The sequence below is a fragment of the Siphateles boraxobius genome, unplaced genomic scaffold (genome assembly GCF_051911475.1).
Source record: "Siphateles boraxobius isolate OS27281-9 unplaced genomic scaffold, OSU_SipBor_1 19, whole genome shotgun sequence".
In the NCBI taxonomy this organism is placed as follows: domain Eukaryota; kingdom Metazoa; phylum Chordata; class Actinopteri; order Cypriniformes; family Leuciscidae; genus Siphateles; species Siphateles boraxobius.
Genome location: NW_027508799.1, coordinates 32,830,487 through 32,851,555, shown reverse-complemented (window position 1 = coordinate 32,851,555; position 21,069 = coordinate 32,830,487). Strand labels below are relative to the sequence as shown.

General features: G+C 40.6%; 1 protein-coding gene across 11 annotated transcripts in view; it reads left to right on the top strand.

Moving 5' to 3' along the window:
• osbpl8 (oxysterol binding protein-like 8) overlaps positions 1 to 21,069 on the top strand; it is a 77,485-nt gene that overhangs the window by 12,699 nt on the left and 43,717 nt on the right. For 8 of the 11 annotated variants that reach the window (XM_077235059.1, XM_077235051.1, XM_077235062.1 and 5 more), the window contains exon 2: positions 12,591 to 12,681. Coding sequence is in view for 5 of the 11 variants with exons in the window: in XM_077235051.1 (XP_077091166.1) it covers positions 12,637 to 12,681 (45 nt within the window). In the remaining 6 variants the exon portion in view is untranslated. Of the gene's footprint in view, positions 1 to 12,590; positions 12,682 to 16,972; positions 17,047 to 21,069 lie in introns of those variants that run through there. The other 3 variants (XM_077235063.1, XM_077235060.1, XM_077235055.1) reach the window with 1 other exon arrangement.

The following is a 21,069-nucleotide window of genomic DNA, read 5'->3' as shown; positions in this document are numbered from 1 at the left end:
CACCTCGGTATGGCCATTGTACTCACGCGCTCATCTAATATGTCTGTGATTGGCTACAATGATATGATTCCGCTTAAAGAATCACATTTATAAAATTTCAGTACCGACTTGGTACCAAAGTAAGTACTTTTGACAACACTAGTCTGAAACTAATTTCATGCAATCTGAGGTTTTAAAGTTCATGATAAACATGACTTCAGTCAAGCATGTCTAAACTTTTGAGTGTTAGTGTAAACCTAACCTAAGTAGGGCTGCAACTAACGATTATTTTGATAATCGATTAATCGGACGATTATTTTTTCGATTAATCGATTAATCGGATAGAAATTAAATTAGATTTTTTTTTTTATTATAACTAAATAAAACCGTAAATCAGGGTATTTATGTGTAAAAGTGTACTTTAAAAAGTGCAAAAGCCACACATTGAGTTTTACTAATATCAATATTTGCATTGTTTTTAATGATAATTGCTGATGGCAAGTCGACAAACATGATTATTGTTAAAAAAATGATATCCAACATATTATGTTTTAACACAATTTTTGTTAAAAAAAATTTACACAGACATGTTGTTCAGATGTGAATATCTGAACTAAAAACAAACTAAAAACATCTAAAATATATAATTCATTTAATTTTTATTTAAAATTAATTATATATAAGGAATATAAGGATAAAGAATATAATATATATTATATATATAATATATAAAAGAATATAATATAAGGATAAATTGATTAAATAAATATAGAAAGACTGAAAACAATTGTGTGAATGTAGAGCCGCAGTAGATCGCGTTTGAAAAACAATTAAAACTTAGTAGACAAATGCTATAAAAAGAGAACGGAATGGAGGTAACGTTACCCAGCAAGCTAACAGGCTTGAGTAAAGGACAGGAGAAATTATGCATTAGTGCACAAGCATTCGCTGAAAACCACTGAGTACAGTGACTAAAAAACAATATTTTACTGCTGCTGTTATTAACTGCCTTTGTATTTAATGCTTCACTTTGTAAACACCGTTTTAATTTAACCTATTTCTGCGGTAGCGCTATTTTAATCCATCACTTACGTTGCGAGCGAACTGATTGCACAAACTGATGCTCGAGACAAAATACAGACATCCCGGAAGTCCCGGGAGTCTCCCGTATATTGATTGCGGCTCCCTGATGCCCGCGAATTAGTTCAAACTCCCGAAATCTAGAGCGCGCAAGCAAGAGCGCGCAAGCGAGACAGAAGAGACTGCTCCAAACCGTGTAGCGCGCGCGCTCGGCAGAGCGCCTGAGGGAGAGAGACCTTGCTGGTGTGTGCGTACCAGTAAACGCTCCCCGTGACGTAAGCAGACCAACTAATCGATAATGACATTCGTTGACAACGATTTTCATAATCGATTATAATCGATTTTATTGATTAGTTGTTGCAGCCCTAAACCTAAGTTCTCTAAGGCCTTGTCCACACTGACACGGGTATTTTTATAACCGTGACTTTTTTTACGCGGTTCGGCCGTTCGTCCACATGGAAACGCAGTATCAGGTCACTGATACCGAACATTTTTCAAAACCCCTGCCAGGGTGAGGATATTCAGAAACGCTGGTTGCAGTGTTGTCGTGTAGACAGTAAAACCGGGGTTTTTGCCTTGTGACTTCAGAGTGTGCGCCGTTATCCGCTGTGTTTGACGTCAGATTGTGCGCCGCTGCGTACGTCTTGATAGCACGTTTTGCGTTTTTATGTAGACGGAGATTTTTTTTAAACCAAGCATTTAAAACGCAGGAGGAAAAACTCCGGTTATAAAAATACCCGTGTCCGTGTGGGCTAGGCCTAAAACTACGGCCCTGTTTACACCTGGTCTTGTTGTTTTGTGATAGTTGCGGGCAAAACTCCTTGATTATGCGGCCTGTTTTCTTAAAAAATGCGATGGAATATGCGGGATATTTATGCAATTTTATGCGATAAAATTGCGGGGACTTGCAAAAACTGCGGTTTGATGAAAAAGAGAAAAAAAAATTGATTCCCCAACACCCTGTTCTCACTAGGCTACTACCTTAATGTAAAGAGTCATTTCTTATTACTTCCTATGATAAGCAAGCATACTACACCACAGAAAGTGCTGGAATATTTCAGTTCTCATCTTGTTTTATTTCAGACCTAATAAACACATCAAACTTACAAAACATTGATGAGTCAAACAAATTCTGTAGTTTTACAAAAGGAATATGCAACAACTTCTGTAAAAATGTATAAATAAAATATAAAAAAATAAAGTGTGCTCCTGTTTTACAGCTTTTCGGTGATGTTCACGTCGCATAATTATGTCACTTCATAACGTTCCCATGGCAACAGGGGGAAATGGCTGCTCTTGTGTGAAGCTGTTATGAACTGCTCAGAGACCAGAAGTTTGAGGATCCAAATGCAGTTTATCAAAGTTAATCCAAATTGTAATCAGAATCCAGGCAAAGGTCATACACAGGCAGGCAATCCAAACAAACAGACAAATCCAGAGGGTGAGGCAGGAATGGGAAAACCAGGACACGGGCAGAGATCAAAAACCAGGAACAAAGAAAACAAATGAAACGCTCAGCAATGCAGTGGAATAACGTACAAGACTTCGCAGGGAATGATGAGGTGAACCAGGCTTATATGGGGTGAACTAAACAATATAATTAGACACAGGTGATTGTGATAATCAGAGATGAGTCCAGGCAGTGAATTATGGGAAATGTAGTTGTGAGTGAACAATGATAGTCTGATGTGGAGTGCCCTCAGCTGGCTCTCAAGGGCACTCCAGCTGATCACCGTTACATAGCCCCCCCTCAAAGGAGCAGCTTCCAGATGCTCCTAAAATTCTCCAGGAGGGAGGTGGAGCGGAGGCGGACCCGGGGGTTGGATGGAGGGCCAGGCCCGTGGAGGGGAAGTGGACCCGGAGACCGCGGCAGGACGGAAGGCCAGTGTGGAGCAGGATGTGCAGGCGACCAGGGCGGAGCAGGATGTGCAGGAGACCAGGGCGGAGCAGGATGTGCAGGAGACCAGGGTGAAGCAGGCAGTGCAGGCGACCAGGGTGAAGCAGGCGATTCAGGTGGCCAGGGCGAAGCAGACGACCCATCGGGCGGCCACGGCACAGGAACAGACACCGGCTCAGGAACAGACACTGGGTCCGGCTCAGGAACAGCAGACACCGGCTCCGGCTCAGGAACAGCAGACACCGGCTCCGGCTCAGGAACAGCAGACACCGGCTCCGGCTCAGGAACAGCAGACACCGGCTCCGGCTCAGGAACAGCAGACACCGGCTCCGGCTCAGGAACAGCAGACACCGGCTCCGGCTCAGGAACAGCAGACACCGGCTCCGGAACAGCAGACACCGGCTCCGGAACAGCAGACAACACACACACTGGCTCGGGAACAGCAGACACCGGCTCCGGCTCAGGAACAGCAGACAACACACACACTGGCTCGGGAACAGACAACACACACACTGGCTCGAGAACAGCAGACAACACACACACTGGCTCGGGAACAGCAGACACCGGCTCCGGCTCAGGAACAGCAGACAACACACACACTGGCTCGGGAACAGACAACACACACACTGGCTCGGGAACAGACAACACACACACTGGCTCGGGAACAGACAACACACACACTGGCTCGGGAACAGACAACACACACACTGGCTCGGGAACAGACAACACACACACTGGCTCGGGAACAGACAACACACACACGGGCTCGGGAACAGACAACACACACACGGGCTCGGGAACAGACAACACACACACGGGCTCGGGAACAGACCACACACACACTGGCTCGGGAACAGACCACACACACACTGGCTCTGGCACAGACAACACACACACGGGCTCGGGAACAGACCACACACACTCGGGCTCGGGAACAGACCACACACACTCGGGCTCGGGAACAGACCACACACACACTGGCTCGGGAACAGACAACACACAGAATGGCTCGGGAACAGACAACACACACACTAGCTCGGGCACGGGAACAGACAACACACACACTGGCTCTGGCTCGGGAACAGACAACACACACACGGGCTCGGGAACAGACAACACACACACGGGCTCGGGAACAGACCACACACACACTGGCTCGGGAACAGACAACACAAACACTGGCTCGGGAACAGACAACACACAGAATGGCTCGGGAACAGAAAACACACACACTGGCTCGGGAACAGAAAACACACACACTGGCTCGGGAACAGACAACACACACACTGGCTCGGGAACAGACAACACACACACTGGCTCGGGAACAGACAACACACACACTGGCTCGGGAACAGACACTGGCTCCGGTTCTGGAACAGACACCAGAACAGAAACAGCCACAAGGATAGACGTAAACACAGAAACAAACATAGAGCGATCAGGTTCAGGCGTGACTTGAACGGTCTCTGAATCGGCAGACGTGACTTGAACAGTCTCTGGATCGGCAGACGTGTCTTGAACAGTCTCTGGATCGGCAGACGTGACTTGAACAGTCTCTGGATCGGCAGACGTGACTTGAACAGTCTCTGGATCGGCAGACGTGACTTGAACAGTCTCTGGATCGGCAGACGTGACTTGAACAGTCTCTGGATCGGCAGACGTGACTTGAACAGTCTCTGGATCGGTAGAAGAAAGCTCAGGGCTGGACGGGACCAGCGGCGAGGGCTCTGAGCTGGGCGGGACCAGCGGCGAAGAGGACTGAGCGCTGGGCAGGACCAGCGGCGAAGAGGGCGGCGAAGAGGACTGAGCGCTGGGCAGGACCAGCGGCAAAGACTGAGCGCTGGGCAGGGCCAGCGGCGAAGAGGGTCTTGAGCTGGGCAGGGCCAGCGGCGAAGAGGGCCTTGAGCTGGGCAGGGCCAGCGGCGAAGAGGACTGAGCGCTGGGCAGGACCAGCGGCGAAGAGGGCCTTGAGCTGGGCAGGACCAGCGGCGAAGAGGGCCTTGAGCTGGGCAGGGCCAGCGGCGAAGAGGACTGAGCGCTGGGCAGGACCAGCGGCGAAGAGGGCCTTGAGCTGGGCAGGACCAGCGGCGAAGAGGGCCTTGAGCTGGGCAGGACCAGCGGCGAAGAGGACTGAGCGCTGGGCAGGACCAGCGGCGAAGAGGGCCTTGAGCTGGGCAGGACCAGCGGCGAAGAGGGCCTCGGCTCTGGCTTGAGGTGGTTGACGTGAAGCTCTGGCTGGACGCGGCTGACGTGAAGCTCTGGCTGGACGCGGCTGACGTGAAGCTCTGGCTGGACGCGGCTGACGTGAAGCTCTGGCTGGACGCGGCTGACGTGAAGCTCTGGCTGGACGCGGCTGACGTGAAGCTCTGGCTGGACGCGGCTGACGTGAAGCTCTGGCTGGACGCGGCTGACGTGAAGCTCTGGCTGGACGCGGCTGACGTGAAGCTCTGGCTGGACGCGGCTGACGTGAAGCTCTGGCTGGACGCGGCTGACGTGAAGCTCTGGCTGGACGGTCTCTGGCTGGACGGTCTCTGGCTGGACGGTCTCTGGCTGGACGGTCTCTGGCTGGACGGTCTCTGGCTGGACGGTCTCTGGCTGGACGGTCTCTGGCTGGACGGTCTCTGGCGAGGGCTCTGGGCTGGACGGCGTCAGCGGCGAGGGCTCTGGGCTGGACAGCGGCGAGGGCTTTGGTCGGACAGTCTCGGCGGGACAAGACTCTGGCTGGACTATGGCCCTCCCGGCAGCACGCGCTGGTATCAGCGGGGAATCAGCCACGCTGGAAATCAGTCCAGTACATCCGTATACTGATCCGGTGGCTGGTTTGATGGTAGGCGTGGTGGAGATGGCTGGAAGCTCTGGCATGTCGTGGTGAAGGGCAGAGCTTAACTGAATGGCAATTTCAAGGTATTGAGCTAGAGTGTAGTGAGGGGTATTGTCAGGCATGAGGTAGTTAAGAAGCTCATTAAGTCCATGGCGAAAAATGTCCTTTAGGACAGCATCTTTAAAGTTCACCCCATGGCTAAGCTCACAAAACTCATCGACAAAATCCTCAATTGAACGGTTACCTTGGCGGAGGTGGAAGAGACAAACTACTGGATCCATGTCGGCGAAGTCTTCTGTTATGAACTGCTCAGAGACCAGAAGTTTGAGGATCCAAATGCAGTTTATCAAAGTTAATCCAAATTGTAATCAGAATCCAGGCAAAGGTCATACACAGGCAGGCAATCCAAACAAACAGACAAATCCAGAGGGTGAGGCAGGAATGGGAAAACCAGGACACGGGCAGAGATCAAAAACCAGGAACAAAGAAAACAAATGAAACGCTCAGCAATGCAGTGGAATAACGTACAAGACTTCGCTGGGAATGATGAGGTGAACCAGGCTTATATGGGGTGAACTAAACAATATAATTAGACACAGGTGATTGTGATAATCAGAGATGAGTCCAGGCAGTGAATTATGGGAAATGTAGTTGTGAGTGAACAATGATAGTCTGATGTGGAGTGCCCTCAGCTGGCTCTCAAGGGCACTCCAGCTGATCACCGTTACAGAAGCAAACGCAAGATTTTTCAACTTTCTGCTAAGATATACGTGACTTTTTTGCAACGAAAATGCGGGGATTATGAAATCATGCAAGCCCTGCATATTTTGGGCGGAAATCGGCAATTTATGCGGCGAAAGTGTGGCGTATTTGAATAAATGCGGCCCCAGCATAAATATGCGGACTTTGGCTGATTATGCACTAAATCATGCGATCGCATAATCGTGTTTTTCTGGAGGGACTGACAAGTGGACGACACTAAATACAGGTGTAAACGGGGTCTTAAATGTTTTGAGCTTGTCCACTTTCTATCACATTCAGAGCTTGTCGAAAACGCATGACCGGATTGCTTTCGTAGTGTAAACGCTCATGTGTTCGAATGTGTTGAAACAGACACAGAAGACCATCTACTCTCTGCATATATTGATCTAATGCGTGAACATTATAGGAAGAGCTCGAGCCAGACGGGATTTACACTTTGTCGACTGAACACCCAAGTTTGCTTTGAAGATGAAAACGTACCAATCACGATGTTCTCTCAGCATTCCTGATTTCTAACACACACTCGCAGCGTTCGGCTGGTGTTGCGTCTGTCAGAGCAGAAACTAAAGCTGATGATCTGTGTGTGTTTTACCGTCGTCTCCGGTCGTTTTCACATGTAAATTACAGGAGCTTATTTCATCCATATGATCGAAAGATCAGAAAAAGCCCATTCATTGTCCCTCCGCTTGAAGAAATCAGGACAGAAGTGGATGAAAGTGGATTATAATAAAAACACGGGAATTGTCTCTCGTCTACTTTTGATCGGATCATCCAAAACATATCTTAATGCCAGGTGTAAACAGGGCCTACAACATAAGCAGACACGCTTTAACCGTCTGTAGAGTAAGTGCTGTTAAAGACAAAACCCTCCAGCAGAAGAGAAACTGGGTCATGCAGATTGAATCAAATTAGACCGTCTACCTTCATGCTTTTATTGCTGTGCTGTGGCAGTAGGTTGGACATTTTCTATCAACACAGCGATCTGTGTCTGTATATCGTATCCCATGAAGTTCTCAGAGTTTGTCACGTATGTTCACACAGATTGAGTGTTATCGTGTAGGTGGGAGTGTTGACGGTCACAGGCTGACATCTAGACTTAAAGGACAAGTTCGGTATTTTACACTTAAAGCCCTGTTTTAAGATCGTTTCTGATGAAATAGAACGGTTAAGATTGAAATTTGGACAAATGCTGCTGTCCCGAGAATTTAGGTTTCTGTGTTAGCAACCCCCACCTATACAATGGTTTCATAGGTCCATTGAAACAATCATTCATATAAACGCGTTAAACTTTAGTTTACAAAGACGTGAAACTCACCGAGTGGTCTGGGGTGTTCACTGATATCCTCACACAAAAATCGCTGCAAAAGATGCTTTACAACAGGTGTTTTACCATTCGTTGTAAAACTGTGGACCTATTTTTCCAAACGCCTCACAAAACATCATGTGCTAACACAAAAACCTAAAATTCTCGGGACAGCAGCATTTGTCCAAATTTCAATCTTAACCGTTCTATTTCATCAGAAACGATCTTAAAACAGGGCTTTAAGTGTAAATACCGAACTTGTCCTTTAAGCTACAGCCGTCTTACATAAAGGTTTTGGATTTTTGCTTTATATTTCAGTGTAAAATCACAAAGCTAATTAAGGAATCATTTTTGAAACAATGTTGATTGTTGTTCTCCACTGTTTTGGTTTATTTCACCCAACGCCCATTGTGGTTTTACTTCTCAAAATAGATTTCCAGTTTTAGCATTTCTTGATTCTCTTTCTTCCCCTTTTGTGGCATTTTCTGGAAGTAAATGGCCTCAAATTAATTTCTTGTGTTTTTTTGTACTCATTTTTATTGTCTCTCTTATCTGATACACACATTTCAGGTCTTGGAGTCTCTAATAACAAGTTGATTCAGGTGTGTTTGATAAGGAAAACATACAAAATCTTCAGAGTTGATGGTAACCACAGACGTAAACCAGCTAGTTCTTGTCATATGTCACTGTTTCTACACCCTGAGAGGTCGTCAATAACTCAAATAAAGATTAAATGTCCTTGGAAAATTGCATTGAGGGATCAATAAGAAGAAACATCCTTCGGGGACCTTTTCTTTGTCCACTTAAGGCTTCAGACTGTTTTTTAAGGTCAAACAACGTCACTCAATTATAATGTGGTATGACTTGAGAGTGTAAAGACAAGAGATATTTTAATAGTGTCTCTAATATATGATTTGGGAGGTTTGATTCATTTAAGGGAATCAGTTTGTTTTCATCTCATGGTGGCATTGTTTTTTATTTTTATAGGTAAATATTGCTGATTATTGCTATAGATTGTTATATTGGTGCATTTAAATAAAAATCGATTTATTTTTTGACTGCATTTTATTTCATTTTACTATTTAACATTTTGAAGTGAAATTACTACAGTGACTTGATCAATATGGGTTCCTTTATTTATGAATTTATTTATTTGTGCCATTTCAAAGCAAATGCATGTATTCAATATTGAATTTTATCGATATTACCCAACCTATGCATAAGAATATCTGAAGGTTTGTGCTTTCGGTGACTGAAATTAGCATGCTAAAAGGCCAGAATAGGTGTTAAATAAACAGAGGGGCGTTTAGAGAGCTAAATAATCCTCTCTGCTCCTTGTAGCTGGACTTCAGTCACTGTTCTCAGACCAGCGCGTCCCTCCACAGCCTTTCACCTGCACCGGCTTTGTGTTTCCCTGAACGCATTGAAGTTTCCTTTGAAGTCGCGCCTGCAACTGTTTCTATTCCCTTTGGTCTGCAGTGTGTGTGTGTGCGGACCATTATCTCCAGTCGATGTGTTTCAGCCACAGGCTCTGGATATTTACCAGCAGTTGTGTTATTCATTTAGATTCATGTTCAGAAGAACAGTTGTCAACCACTTTCTGGTTGTGGTTTTTCATCTCGCTGGGGAGTGTTAATTTGACAAGGTCTCTCTAGAAGTCACACACACACATTGTGTGGACTAGTTAGTATGCTGTGACACTCAAGTTTAACAAGTTTACATCTTTGTCTGAGACAGAAATGGGGAAGAGTTGACAAACTCTTCATATGCTAACCAAAGCTGCATTTATTTGATCAAAAATGAAATTTTAAAAAAAAATGTGCGTAATATTATTATAAATAAAAAAAAGTTTTTTTATTTTTATACATAATAAAATGTAATTTATTTCCTGATTTATTCCTAATTTAAGCAGAATTCTCAGCATCATTACTTGTCTTTAGTGTCATATGATCCTAAAATGCAGATTTGCTGCTCAGTTATTATTAATTTATTATTGGTGCCTAGTTATGAATAATGTCCCTTATTGTCAAAGTTATGTTGCTTAATATTTTTGTGGCAACCGTATTTCGACCGTATTTGTTTTTGATTATATAAATGCGGCCTTGGTAAGCATAAGAGACTTCTTTCAAAACATCTAAAAATCGTAATTATTCCAAACTTTTGACCTGTAGTATATGCGCACAATAAAAAGGGAAGGACGTCAGGTCAGTTTAAGGGTGTAAATTGAGCCGTATCACGTCACACTGTTACAACTTCACAGTCTACAAGGCCTCCTGGACCGCCTGTGCTTTCTCTCCATCGTTTTTTCCCCTTCATGACCTACTTTGCTAATTATAGATCAAAAGTTTCCGCTTGTGAAAGTTTGGTCTGAGCAGTTGACAGGCCATGCGTTGAATCCGGGTCTGTGTGGCACCTGAGGACGCTTGTGCTGCTGCTTCTCGCTGTGTGGGCCGTTTGACTCATAAAGATAAAGAGGCCAGAATATTATGTGAAGTACCTGCTTGAGTGCCATCGATGTTTCAGCTTCAAATAAGAGCTGTCTGCGTCAGATATTGTCAAGAAATGTCCTGGTAAAGTAATGGTAACTTTCAAGAAATGGTCTGTAATTGTCTACAGACTAGCAAATATGTGAGAAAATAGAGTAAACAAACTGTGGTTGGTTGCTTTAAATGCCAGTCTGATAGGTCTTTTTCTCTCTAACCCTGCTTTTAAAATCGCATACTGGATATAAGGTGCTACATTTGGTTTGAAACTTACTTTGTGACCGTAAAAAAAACATGTTTTACTTCTATATAGTATGAATATGTGTAAATTCAGACATACTGCATCCGCCATGTTGTCACTCCCACTGTTGCTTTAATATATCGTGTCACAATATATCGCAATACAAAAATGCAACAATATTTATCGTGGGTAGTGACAATTTGTATTGTGTGTATTTCATCCAAAATGAAAAATACTTTGTGAGAAAAAAATTAAGTTTACAACGTTTTAGTGTCAGTACTACATTAACCTAGCCTGGCTCCGCCCTCCTACATACTTCCGCTCAATTTTCATTTTCCTTCAGTACTAGTCTGGGATTGTGCTGTAGTCTTTGGTTTTCTCCGATAAATTTTTTGTCAGGCCAATCAACGAACAGAGGGAGTGGCTGAGAACGATGACGTTGATGTCGTGTTATTTTGAGTTGTAGTTCAGTAATGGACAAGTAATCTTGTCAATGGAGCGGTGCCAGACTCTATGTACAATTAAAATGAAATGTACGAGAGTCTGGTGGGACCATTCTAACATTAACCTACTATAATGTTGAATATAATGTATAATATTGCAATGGCGTGATATATGTGGGTCCTGATAATGGCAATTATCTAATGTTATCAGTAAAAAGTGGCCTACATTATTATTATATTTGTCTAAAATAATTCTGTATTTGCAGCTTCAGAATCATTAATATTCTGGTGTCACCATTGTCCTGTTCATTGGGTTACAAGCCTATTCATTCATTTCCAGCCCCAATGTAAAACCAAATTTAACAGTTTAATCAACAGTAGATTTTTTGTTAACCTTTATCCATATGTCTTGAGTATCACAATGATATCGTATCGTGAGTTCAGTATCGTGATATGTATCGAATCATGACATGAGTGTATCGTTCCATCCCTATTCATTGCCATTCTCAAAACCCTTTCCCGTGTCATCATGGGATATCGCCGGAAGTATAAGATCATCCAGATACTTTTCACCTACTGTGTATTTGTATACTCCTCTGTTGGCATACTGTTTTTCACATACTAAATAGTAGGGAAGTATTTGATTTCGTACACAGTGCAAGTATGAGATTCCTCAATAATAATAATTGTCATTTTTGGCTGAACTATTCCTTTAATTATGATTAAAGGGTTAGTTCACCCAAAAATGAAAATTAAGTCATTAATTACTCACCCACATGCTGTACCAACCCAGTAAGACCTTCGTTCATCTTCGGAACACAAATGAAGATATTTTTGATTAAATCTGAGAGGTGGATCACTGCTACATAGGCTGCCTGAGGGAATGAAACTTGATGGCCCAGAAAGTCATTAAAGAACATGTTTAAATATTCCATGTGCCTACAGTGGCTCAACTATAAGTTTATCAAGCGACGAGACTACTTTTTTTCAGAAAAAAACAAACATAAATAACGACTTTATTCGACTATTCCTTTTCTTCCTTGTGGGCCTGAGACGAGAGTTCAAGAGATTTTCACGACGCATGCGCGAGAACTGAGAAGAGGACGTTCTTCTTCTAATACTTCTTGTTCAGTTCTCGCGCATGCGTCGTGAAAATCTCTTGAACTCTCGTCTCAGGCCCACAAGGAAGAAAAGGAATAGTCGAATAAAGTCGTTATTTATGTTTGTTTTTTTCGGAAAAAAAGTAGTCTCGTCGCTTGATAAACTTATAGTTGAGCCACTGTAGGCACATGGAATATTTAAACATGTTCTTTAATGACTTTCTGGGCCGTCAAGTTTCATTCCCTCTGGCAGCTTATGTAGCAGTGATCCACCTCTCAGATTTAATCAAAAATATCTTCATTTGTTTTCCGAAGATGAACGAAGGTCTTACGGGGTTGGTACAGCATGTGGGTGAGTAATTAATGACTTAATTTTCATTTTTGGGTGAACTAACCCTTTAAGCTGCTTGGCTAGCCTGGCTATCATAAACATGCTGCGTAATGCCATTGTCTGAAGTGAATCTCTTTGTGTGATCCGCAGACATGCAGATCTGTGATCAGCGTTGACCGGCGCTCTCTGGAGAAACATGGAGTCTTGTGCCGAGTCTCAGGGTGATCCTGAGAGAGCTCAGGTGAGTGTGAATATGAATTATGTGGATATAATGAGCCATTAGAGCTCACACAAGCATGTATCGGCCTTCACAATGACAAGAACAAAGCTAACACTGCTGAGGCCGAACACTTTAAAATCACCACACTTTCTCTCCCATTAGCGACTACAAGAGACAGAAATGCACCTCAGCTGTCAGTGTTTGAGAGCGAGCCTGTGAATAATGAATATTACAAATAACTAATGCATGCTGGGATACTTCTTACTGCCCCAAAATAATATATCTAATAACATGCATAACCCTGTTTTTTTTTTTTTTTGCGTCGTGAGATTGATATATTATTATTATTATTATTATTATTATTATTATTATTATTATTATTATATAAATATATTTATTTATTTATTTATTTAAAAAAATTTAATTAAGCATTTTATGGTAGAATATGTTGCACTGCCTTTAATGTAAGCTAATTAATTTTCATACATTGTTTCAGTTTCAGTACAAAAAATACTGTTAAAGGATAGAGAAACACTTTAGACACTTTAGATAAAATATAAAATGCCTGACATCAAATCTTTTGGCATTGCAAAAATAATAATAATTCAAAATTAAAATTTTTAATTGTAATAAAAATAAAGTCACAATGCATGTGTCCAGAAAAAAATGAGAAGCACTTTTAATGTTCACTTTTGAGCATTTGTGTTTGTTGTGATTGCAATTCTGGTCGTTTTGCGAGTGTGCAAACTACCAGTGAATCATTTCACACACAAGCCTAAGGTGTTACCCAGCATGCACCTGTGAGCCACGTACACAGAAGTGCTTTCTGTCACTTTCATTAACCCAGATAAATGTCTGTTGAGGAGGAGATGTGTAGGTGTTGTGAATTTACTTTATTCATGAGGCATTAAAGCCGTTTACAGGATAAAGAGCTGTGAGAGGGTTGGTTTGTTTATTGTTAATTTCAGTAAAGTGTGGTTTATATTCATCCGGCTCTATTTGTTTCACACATATCAGAAAATACATACAGGTTTAGTGTCCACTTTGAGATCAGATCTACAGCTTTCTGAAGCAGCAGAGAAGGAAGTCACTGTGTGCCAGACAATTCTGGCTTTTAGTTCCCTGTAAATGGGTTGTCATTGCATTTTCACACCATTCATTCATTCATTATTTCACTGAAGCATCAGCATCGGGGTATTAGCTAATTAATTACAGTGCGTTGGCTTCTTAAGTGTCTCAACAACCCCTCATACATCTGTATGAAGAATACACTGTAGTTTTGTTTATGGGTGAATCTCATGAAAAATATTATAATTATTAATAATAGTATTACTATAAATTAATAATCTGTTTTGCACAAAGAAAAATATGAAAATGAAATGACATGCATCGTATTTCTACTGTAATAAAAAGAATTTTTTTTCGTTCCTGATACAGGTAAATAATAGGTGTAATTAAATGTAGTATAAATAAAAAAAACTACCATAATGTACTTTCAATTGTACCTTTTTTTAATATAATATAATATTGTAGTAATGATAATGATGATGATTTTTTCACATTATGGTAATTAGAATTTGGGGAGGAAATAATGTATTTAATAATGATATAATAATGGAACAATGCAAAAACGCTAATGATCCTATCATTAGAAATAGGCTTCATTTTCTTTTACATTTTAGAGCATAATTTCAGCAAAACAAGAAAAAATACTTTTGAATTTGGGGGTGAAAAATAACTTGGACTTTTGTTTTTGTGAGATTCACCCATATTCTGAAAATAAATCAGTTTTGTTTTTTTACAGTGTTTTTTTTCTTCTTTTCTTTCTTTTTATTGTCATCCCAGCCCTCGATTCTCTTCTTTGCTGTTAATGGGCAACACAATGCAACAGTAGTTGATCAGCCATGACGCCTAAATTGGTTTGAAAATAAGAATCGACTTGCGTTATTACTCCAATGCTTTGAGTTATAAATCTCACACCCTTCCTGCCTGAATCATCTGAACGGAGAGAGACACGATGAGCTGTAAAGTTCGTAGGGAGGTAAAATTACAGCTACTTTATGACATCTGCTGGAAAAACCAGTAAACCTTGACCCGAGAGCCAGACCTTATTTACAGGATCGTTCGTCATACTTTCAGTCTGAGCTCTATCCCAAGATGCACTGGAGCTTAGTTTCTATGTTTCTGTGTTATTATTTTTTGACTTCTTCCTATGTTCACAACCTGGTCTGCTGAAGTGAGACCGTATGAACATTACTTCTTTACCTCAAAAATATTCAGGGTTTTATTTAATTAACATCTTATGTATGTTTGTTGACATTCAAAAGTACGTGAGACACAATCAAACAGCTGAAATAATTTGAATGAAGTTTGAACTGTGATGACCATTTCAAATAGTCATCAGACTGACCCCGTGACCTCGTCTGATGTGTTTATACATGCGCACTGATAAGGAAACGCAGGATGACGCTGGTGATAATTTTACATCTGATGGAGGAAGCCAACGACTCTCTGTTTGGCAGGAAACCTCTGCCACTAGTTTCCTGTCTTTGGTAGATGACACAAACTCTGAGCGTCTCGTATCTGAGAGTAGATGTCAGCCGTGTGAGGCCATGAACGGGATGTTTCGACTAAATACAGACGCACAAACACCAGTGGAAATGTTTAATTTAGAAATTCAGCAGTGTCAGAGAAAATCAAATGTTTGCTCGTCATGACCTGCTGGAAACGCTCTTCAAATAGCCTCATGTTTATGTAAATTAATTCGTTTTTATTAGCATATTGTGAGTAATTACTTCTACTGAAGTTTAGGATCTTCAGAGAACATCATCTATATTTGCTTTGACACTTCCGCTATTTACAGTTTGTCAATATCTTCATATTATTTTCCTAATGAGCCTCTTTTTACTGATTATTTTATAAAGTGAAGCCATAGTCTTTAATCACATTGTGAAGTGACTTTTATATTCTGTATTATCTTCAGAGAACATCATCTATATTTGCTTTGACACTTCCGCTATTTACAGTTTTCAATATCTTCATATTATTTTCCTAATGAGCCTCTTTTTACTGATTATTTTATAAAGTGAAGCAATAGTCTTTAATCACATTGTGAGTTTTATATTCTGTATTTTCTGTAATGGCCTCATGAAGCGGTTTATAGCTTTTCAAATGGATGTATGAATGAATGAATGAATGAATGAATGAATGAATGAGTGATGAATTATTAATAGTCAGATCATGGAAAATGGAAATGAGTCATGATGGGTTGGTGCAATTATCCAGATGTCAACTTAAGGGTGTTTTATAAATATAAGAAGCTTTTTGGTAAAGTTTGAATGCTAAGTAAACGTGGTCAATGAGAACACGTTAAAATAAGTTGTTTTAGGTCAACTTTGTGTATCGTGTCAACTTTAGTGTGTCTGTGTGGTAGAAAGTAAATCGCACTGTCATAAACCATTCATACACTACCGTTCTTAAGTTTTGGATCTCTATTTTTATGTTTTTGAAAGAAGACTCAATCAAAGCTGCATTTATTTGATTAAAAATACAGTACAAATTTTAAACTGTAATTTATTGCTGTGATCAAAGCTGAATTTTCAGCATCATTACTCCAGTCTTCAGTGTCACATGATCCTTCAGAAATCATTCTGATATGATGATTTGCTGCTCAAGAAACATTTCTGATCATTATCAGTGTCAAAGACAGTTGTGCTGCTTCATATCTTTGTGGAAACCTTGACACATGAAATAGAAATCCTTTGTAACATTTAAAAAAAGTCTTTACTGTCACTTTTGATCAATTTAATGAATCAATGCAGAATTTAAGAATTAACTTTCTGAACTTACTGGAATTATAAGTTAATAATGTTTTTTTTTATTTTCTATAAATGCAAGTTTTATTTAGTTTGTTTGGGGTCTTCCAGACAGTCTCGTACAGTAACTAATAATGAATTAAATCATAATCAAAATAAAACGCTTCCTAAAAAGATTACTTTTTTTTTTTACCTGCATGTCATGTAAACATCAGAGAACCATGAGAAGGGAATGTGTTGTTAAATTAAAGTAGAATTCAAGTTGTGTGTGTGTGTGTGTGTGTGTGTGTGTGTTTGTGTGTGTGTGTGTTTGTGTGTGTGTGTTAAAGTGCAGTATATGGTGTATGTTAAGTTTTCATTGTGTCCAGTTCACTGACTGTCCAGTCGTGAGAAACACTGAGCAAATAGACGATCATTTAATGATCAACAGAGAGGGAAGAGAAACAGGGAGGAGCAGCATCTGAGATGAAGGAGTGTGTGAAAGAGAACAGAGCGAGTTGTGTTGTCCCGCACACACAGTGTGTGTTTGTATGATCTCTGTGTCTGCGCAGACGGCTCTGGCTTGCTAACGGTAGGACAGGGCTCTGTTTCTCTCTGTTACTCTCATAATACATCCAGACGGATGATGCTAGACGGCGTTCTGTGTTGATCCGGAGTCTTGCACTGATACACGAGTGCTCTGTGTCTTATAGGATCTTGAATGATTTTGTTGGGCTGTAGACGTGCAGATGGGACTGTTGTGTGATTATTATTATTTTTCTTTCTGAACAGTTACTGAACTCTGATCATCTGGTAATGTTGCAACTTTAGATGCTGGAGTTTTACTATAGTAACAGCATTCGCATGGTGTGTGTGTGTGTGTGTGTGTGTGTGTGCTGGACACAAGACAGCTGTTGGGTAATCTGTGCGAGTGGTTTGTCTGTGGATGGTTGGCCAAAGCATGACCGTACTGTTCAGAAAGCAGGCCTCTGGGAATGTGTGTGTTTGTGTCCGTATCAGGACATTATCTATATGGAAAGTCCCGTCTCATGACCCAGTCTCACAGCCTGTGTGTTAACAAAACAATCGAAAACTAGATTTGTACATTTTCTGAAATGGTGATTGCCTTGATGACATGATGGCCAAAAAATAGGAAAATTCTGATTTACCTTTCACTACAATGTACAATCTAACATATAATTTGTTCGCCTTTTTAAAGTTATGTTATTAAATATAATCCTCAAACATACAAAAAATTACATTTCTTAAATATATTTAACAAAACATTGAATTCTTAAATATACAAAAAACTGAATTATTAAATCTTAATATTTATATTTATTCTATTTAAAATATTAATATATTCTCGTATATAAAACAATGACATTTCATTTATGAAATATTCAACTATTTTATGCATTATTTTTAGAAAGTATTTATTTTTTTTGTTTTTTACTATAGAATTATAGTTATATACATATACATGTTTCTGAATGTTTTATTCTTTACTAGATATTATTCATTATTTCATTTATTTGCGAGTTTGTGTCTTTTATTTATCATAAGCATGTGAACACTGTTTCTAGATTCCTCTCACTCTCAGGTCATTTTAAATGCAAAACAGAATTTGTTTATTTTCCATCAGTATTTGTCCTGCTGGCTCCTGTTTGTTTTTATTGCTCTGTTTCTTTGCCAGTAAAACTACACCTTTCTTCCATTCCTCTTCCTTGGCATCTCATCTTCTGCGGCTGTCAGCTCAACCTCATCCACGTCAGCTGCGTGTGATGTTAAACGTCTGTCATTAGCAAGTGTTTGCTGACTCCTCTCCCACCAGCTGAGAGACAGCAATAGCCGATCAGATGCGTTTGCCTTCCCAGACTTCATTGACATTTTCACTCCCCTGAAGTAGATGGAAAGTGCTTTAGTTACATTACCACACTGCTGTCTCCGCAATGTTCTCTCAAAAAGGACACAATTTAAAGGCGATTTGGAGCCAAAAATGGTCCCGCCATCTGAAATGTGCCAGCGGTCGATATTAAGGCTGACTGGAGATCAGCGAGAACACAACAGAGGTAATAGGATCCATCCCTGGACCAAAACATCTCACAGGGATCCCAAACCATTACCAGCCAATGAGAAGTGTTTGAAAACATCCCGGTGATAGATTGATACTGAATACACCAACTTCACCTTCCTTTCTCCATCTGTGTTTTCTTTCTCTTTTAGCATTCTTGTTACCAAAACACTTATTTGCTTATGTAATAGGAGAGTTTTTGACTGTGAAAGATTCTAAACATAAACACCAAATTCTTTGATGAAATATTTTCAGCATTTATATAATGCTGTCAATGGCTGTAGACAATAATTTTAGTGCACCCCTCAGTTTGTTTACACGATTACTGGATTATTACTCATCTAACGAACAGGAAATGCATTTATAAGCAAGCAAGCAGGAGCATGAATAAAGATTAGCAACTCATGAATATTAATTAAGTGAAATACATTACCATTTGCCAAGTTGTGTAACATGATTTTTTGAAAGGCAGGTTTCAGCAAAAGTGAGTTCTAGCTATTATCGCAGGCCACATACACCCATTTAACCAAGTCTCCTGCCTGGCCATATAACTATAATTTTACACATAGTTTGCTATTTTTTTCCTTGCACAACAACCCAAAAATGTAATCTCTTAAAATATAATAAATATTCAGAAAGAATAATACAGTTGGATCAACAGACTGGACTAAATATGGACTAAAAAGATTCTGGAAGCAAATGTTAACTTGTTAAAAACATGTTGGAAATGCGTTTAGGTCTAGTAGTAATGATAATGGGATAACTTAAAGACCGAACCAAATATGCGACTCAATTCAACCACAACTTTAGACCAATAGGCTTTGATTGTAAACTATGACTATAATCCCCTGTATCTAGAATTAAATGGGTTCAATTTATGTCTGATTTTTTTCTGCAATTTTTGTCCTGTCGCAATCATTTTGCTTTTAAGATTGAGTCCAGTCACAAGTATTTATTAAAGCTATTTTTGAATGCACGTTTCATGCTAACAGCCTAATTATCCATGACTTTCAGTAGACCAAAAAGTATGTGCAATACATATATTAAAATCATCTAGTCGGTGGTTTGCCTGAATGACTGAAAAGAGTTTTGCTCATTCCTAAAAGCTTTTGTAAGTCAGAGTGCTTTAAAAGTGCTTTATTTTTCTTTAATTGTGCCCTCAGGACTGACTATACCTCCTCCGGGTGAGCAACGACTCTTTCTAGGTGTTTCAGAAATCTTCGAGGCTTCTGTGTTTTTTTTCTTGTTGTTTTGTGACTTGGTGTGAAGGTCATGACTCATGACAGCACTGATCCAGCAGGAATCACGTATCGGCCCGTCGACTGTAGGCGCGTTTTCATTACAGATTTGCACAAAACTTTTGCTATTTATTCATTTATTTATTCTAAATGTTGATTGCGAAATGACGGCGTTTTAATTAACTGATGCTACTTGACTAAAACGTCATTGTGTCCTCTCGCGATAAGTCATTCCAAAAATCATGGCGATGGATGTTGGTAGATTTACGCATAGACATAATAAATACATTTATTATGCCATAAACTACATTTAATTAATAAATTACATTTATTGGCCATTATTATTAATCGAAGGAGACGTATGTGTGTTATCCAAGCATTATTGGTAAGGAAATACCCTTATAGTTGGAGCGGCTGGTGTTTCTGGGTGTTTCTCCCTCATTTCTGCTTCGAGGTCTTGATTGTGGCATTTCTTTTGTCTAATTCTTTTGTCTTTTATGAATTTTTAGCCTGGGAAAACCCAGACGAACTTCCGGCAAATTTAGATTTGCTCTGCAAGTTAGTCGGGAGAAGAGCCCGTTCAAGCTCATTTCCAATCTTTCCAAATCGAGGCACTAATCACAAACGTTGGGGCGGGTTTTACAAGATGACCATCAATCTGATTGGTTTTAGGTCTATCCAATTGCGCCCAGAGGCATTTGAGCGACGTCCGTTGGTGACGCCCCTTTGGAAATGATTTGTCAATGAACCTTCCCCAGACTCTAACTCAGTTACGACTGAGAAGGGTCTGGTTTTAACCAGGCTAATGAATTTTAGGAACTCTTTCTCATATTCTGTCCCAACACACTACGTCAGATGACCTGTAAATGCGCGAAAACTGTTTCCATTGCAGTTTTGCGATATTTCTTTTTCAAATTGTCTGAAAAACCACCTCATGGGAGCGTAAAAACTTTTTTGCGATAAATGGGAATTTTTGCGCAATCGACGTGTTTCCATTGGGCGTATTTTCTATTCGCAATTTTCATTTGCACAATTTAAAGGGTAATGGAAACGCGGCTTGTGACTACTGCTGAAATCCACGTGTGTTTGTGCATGCAAGCGGACGTCCAATGCTCTTGAGTGTTTCACATTAATCTACCTGTGGATTTGCTGGAAAACACCCGAACACTGAGGGTTTAAAACATCAGCTGTCGTCTTTGTTTCGCAGGCCGCTTGACTCATCTGAATTCACTCCAAGTGATGCTTAAACAGTCATTTACGGGACTGTAAATCAAGGTGGTTTCACAAAATGTTGGCAGCTGGG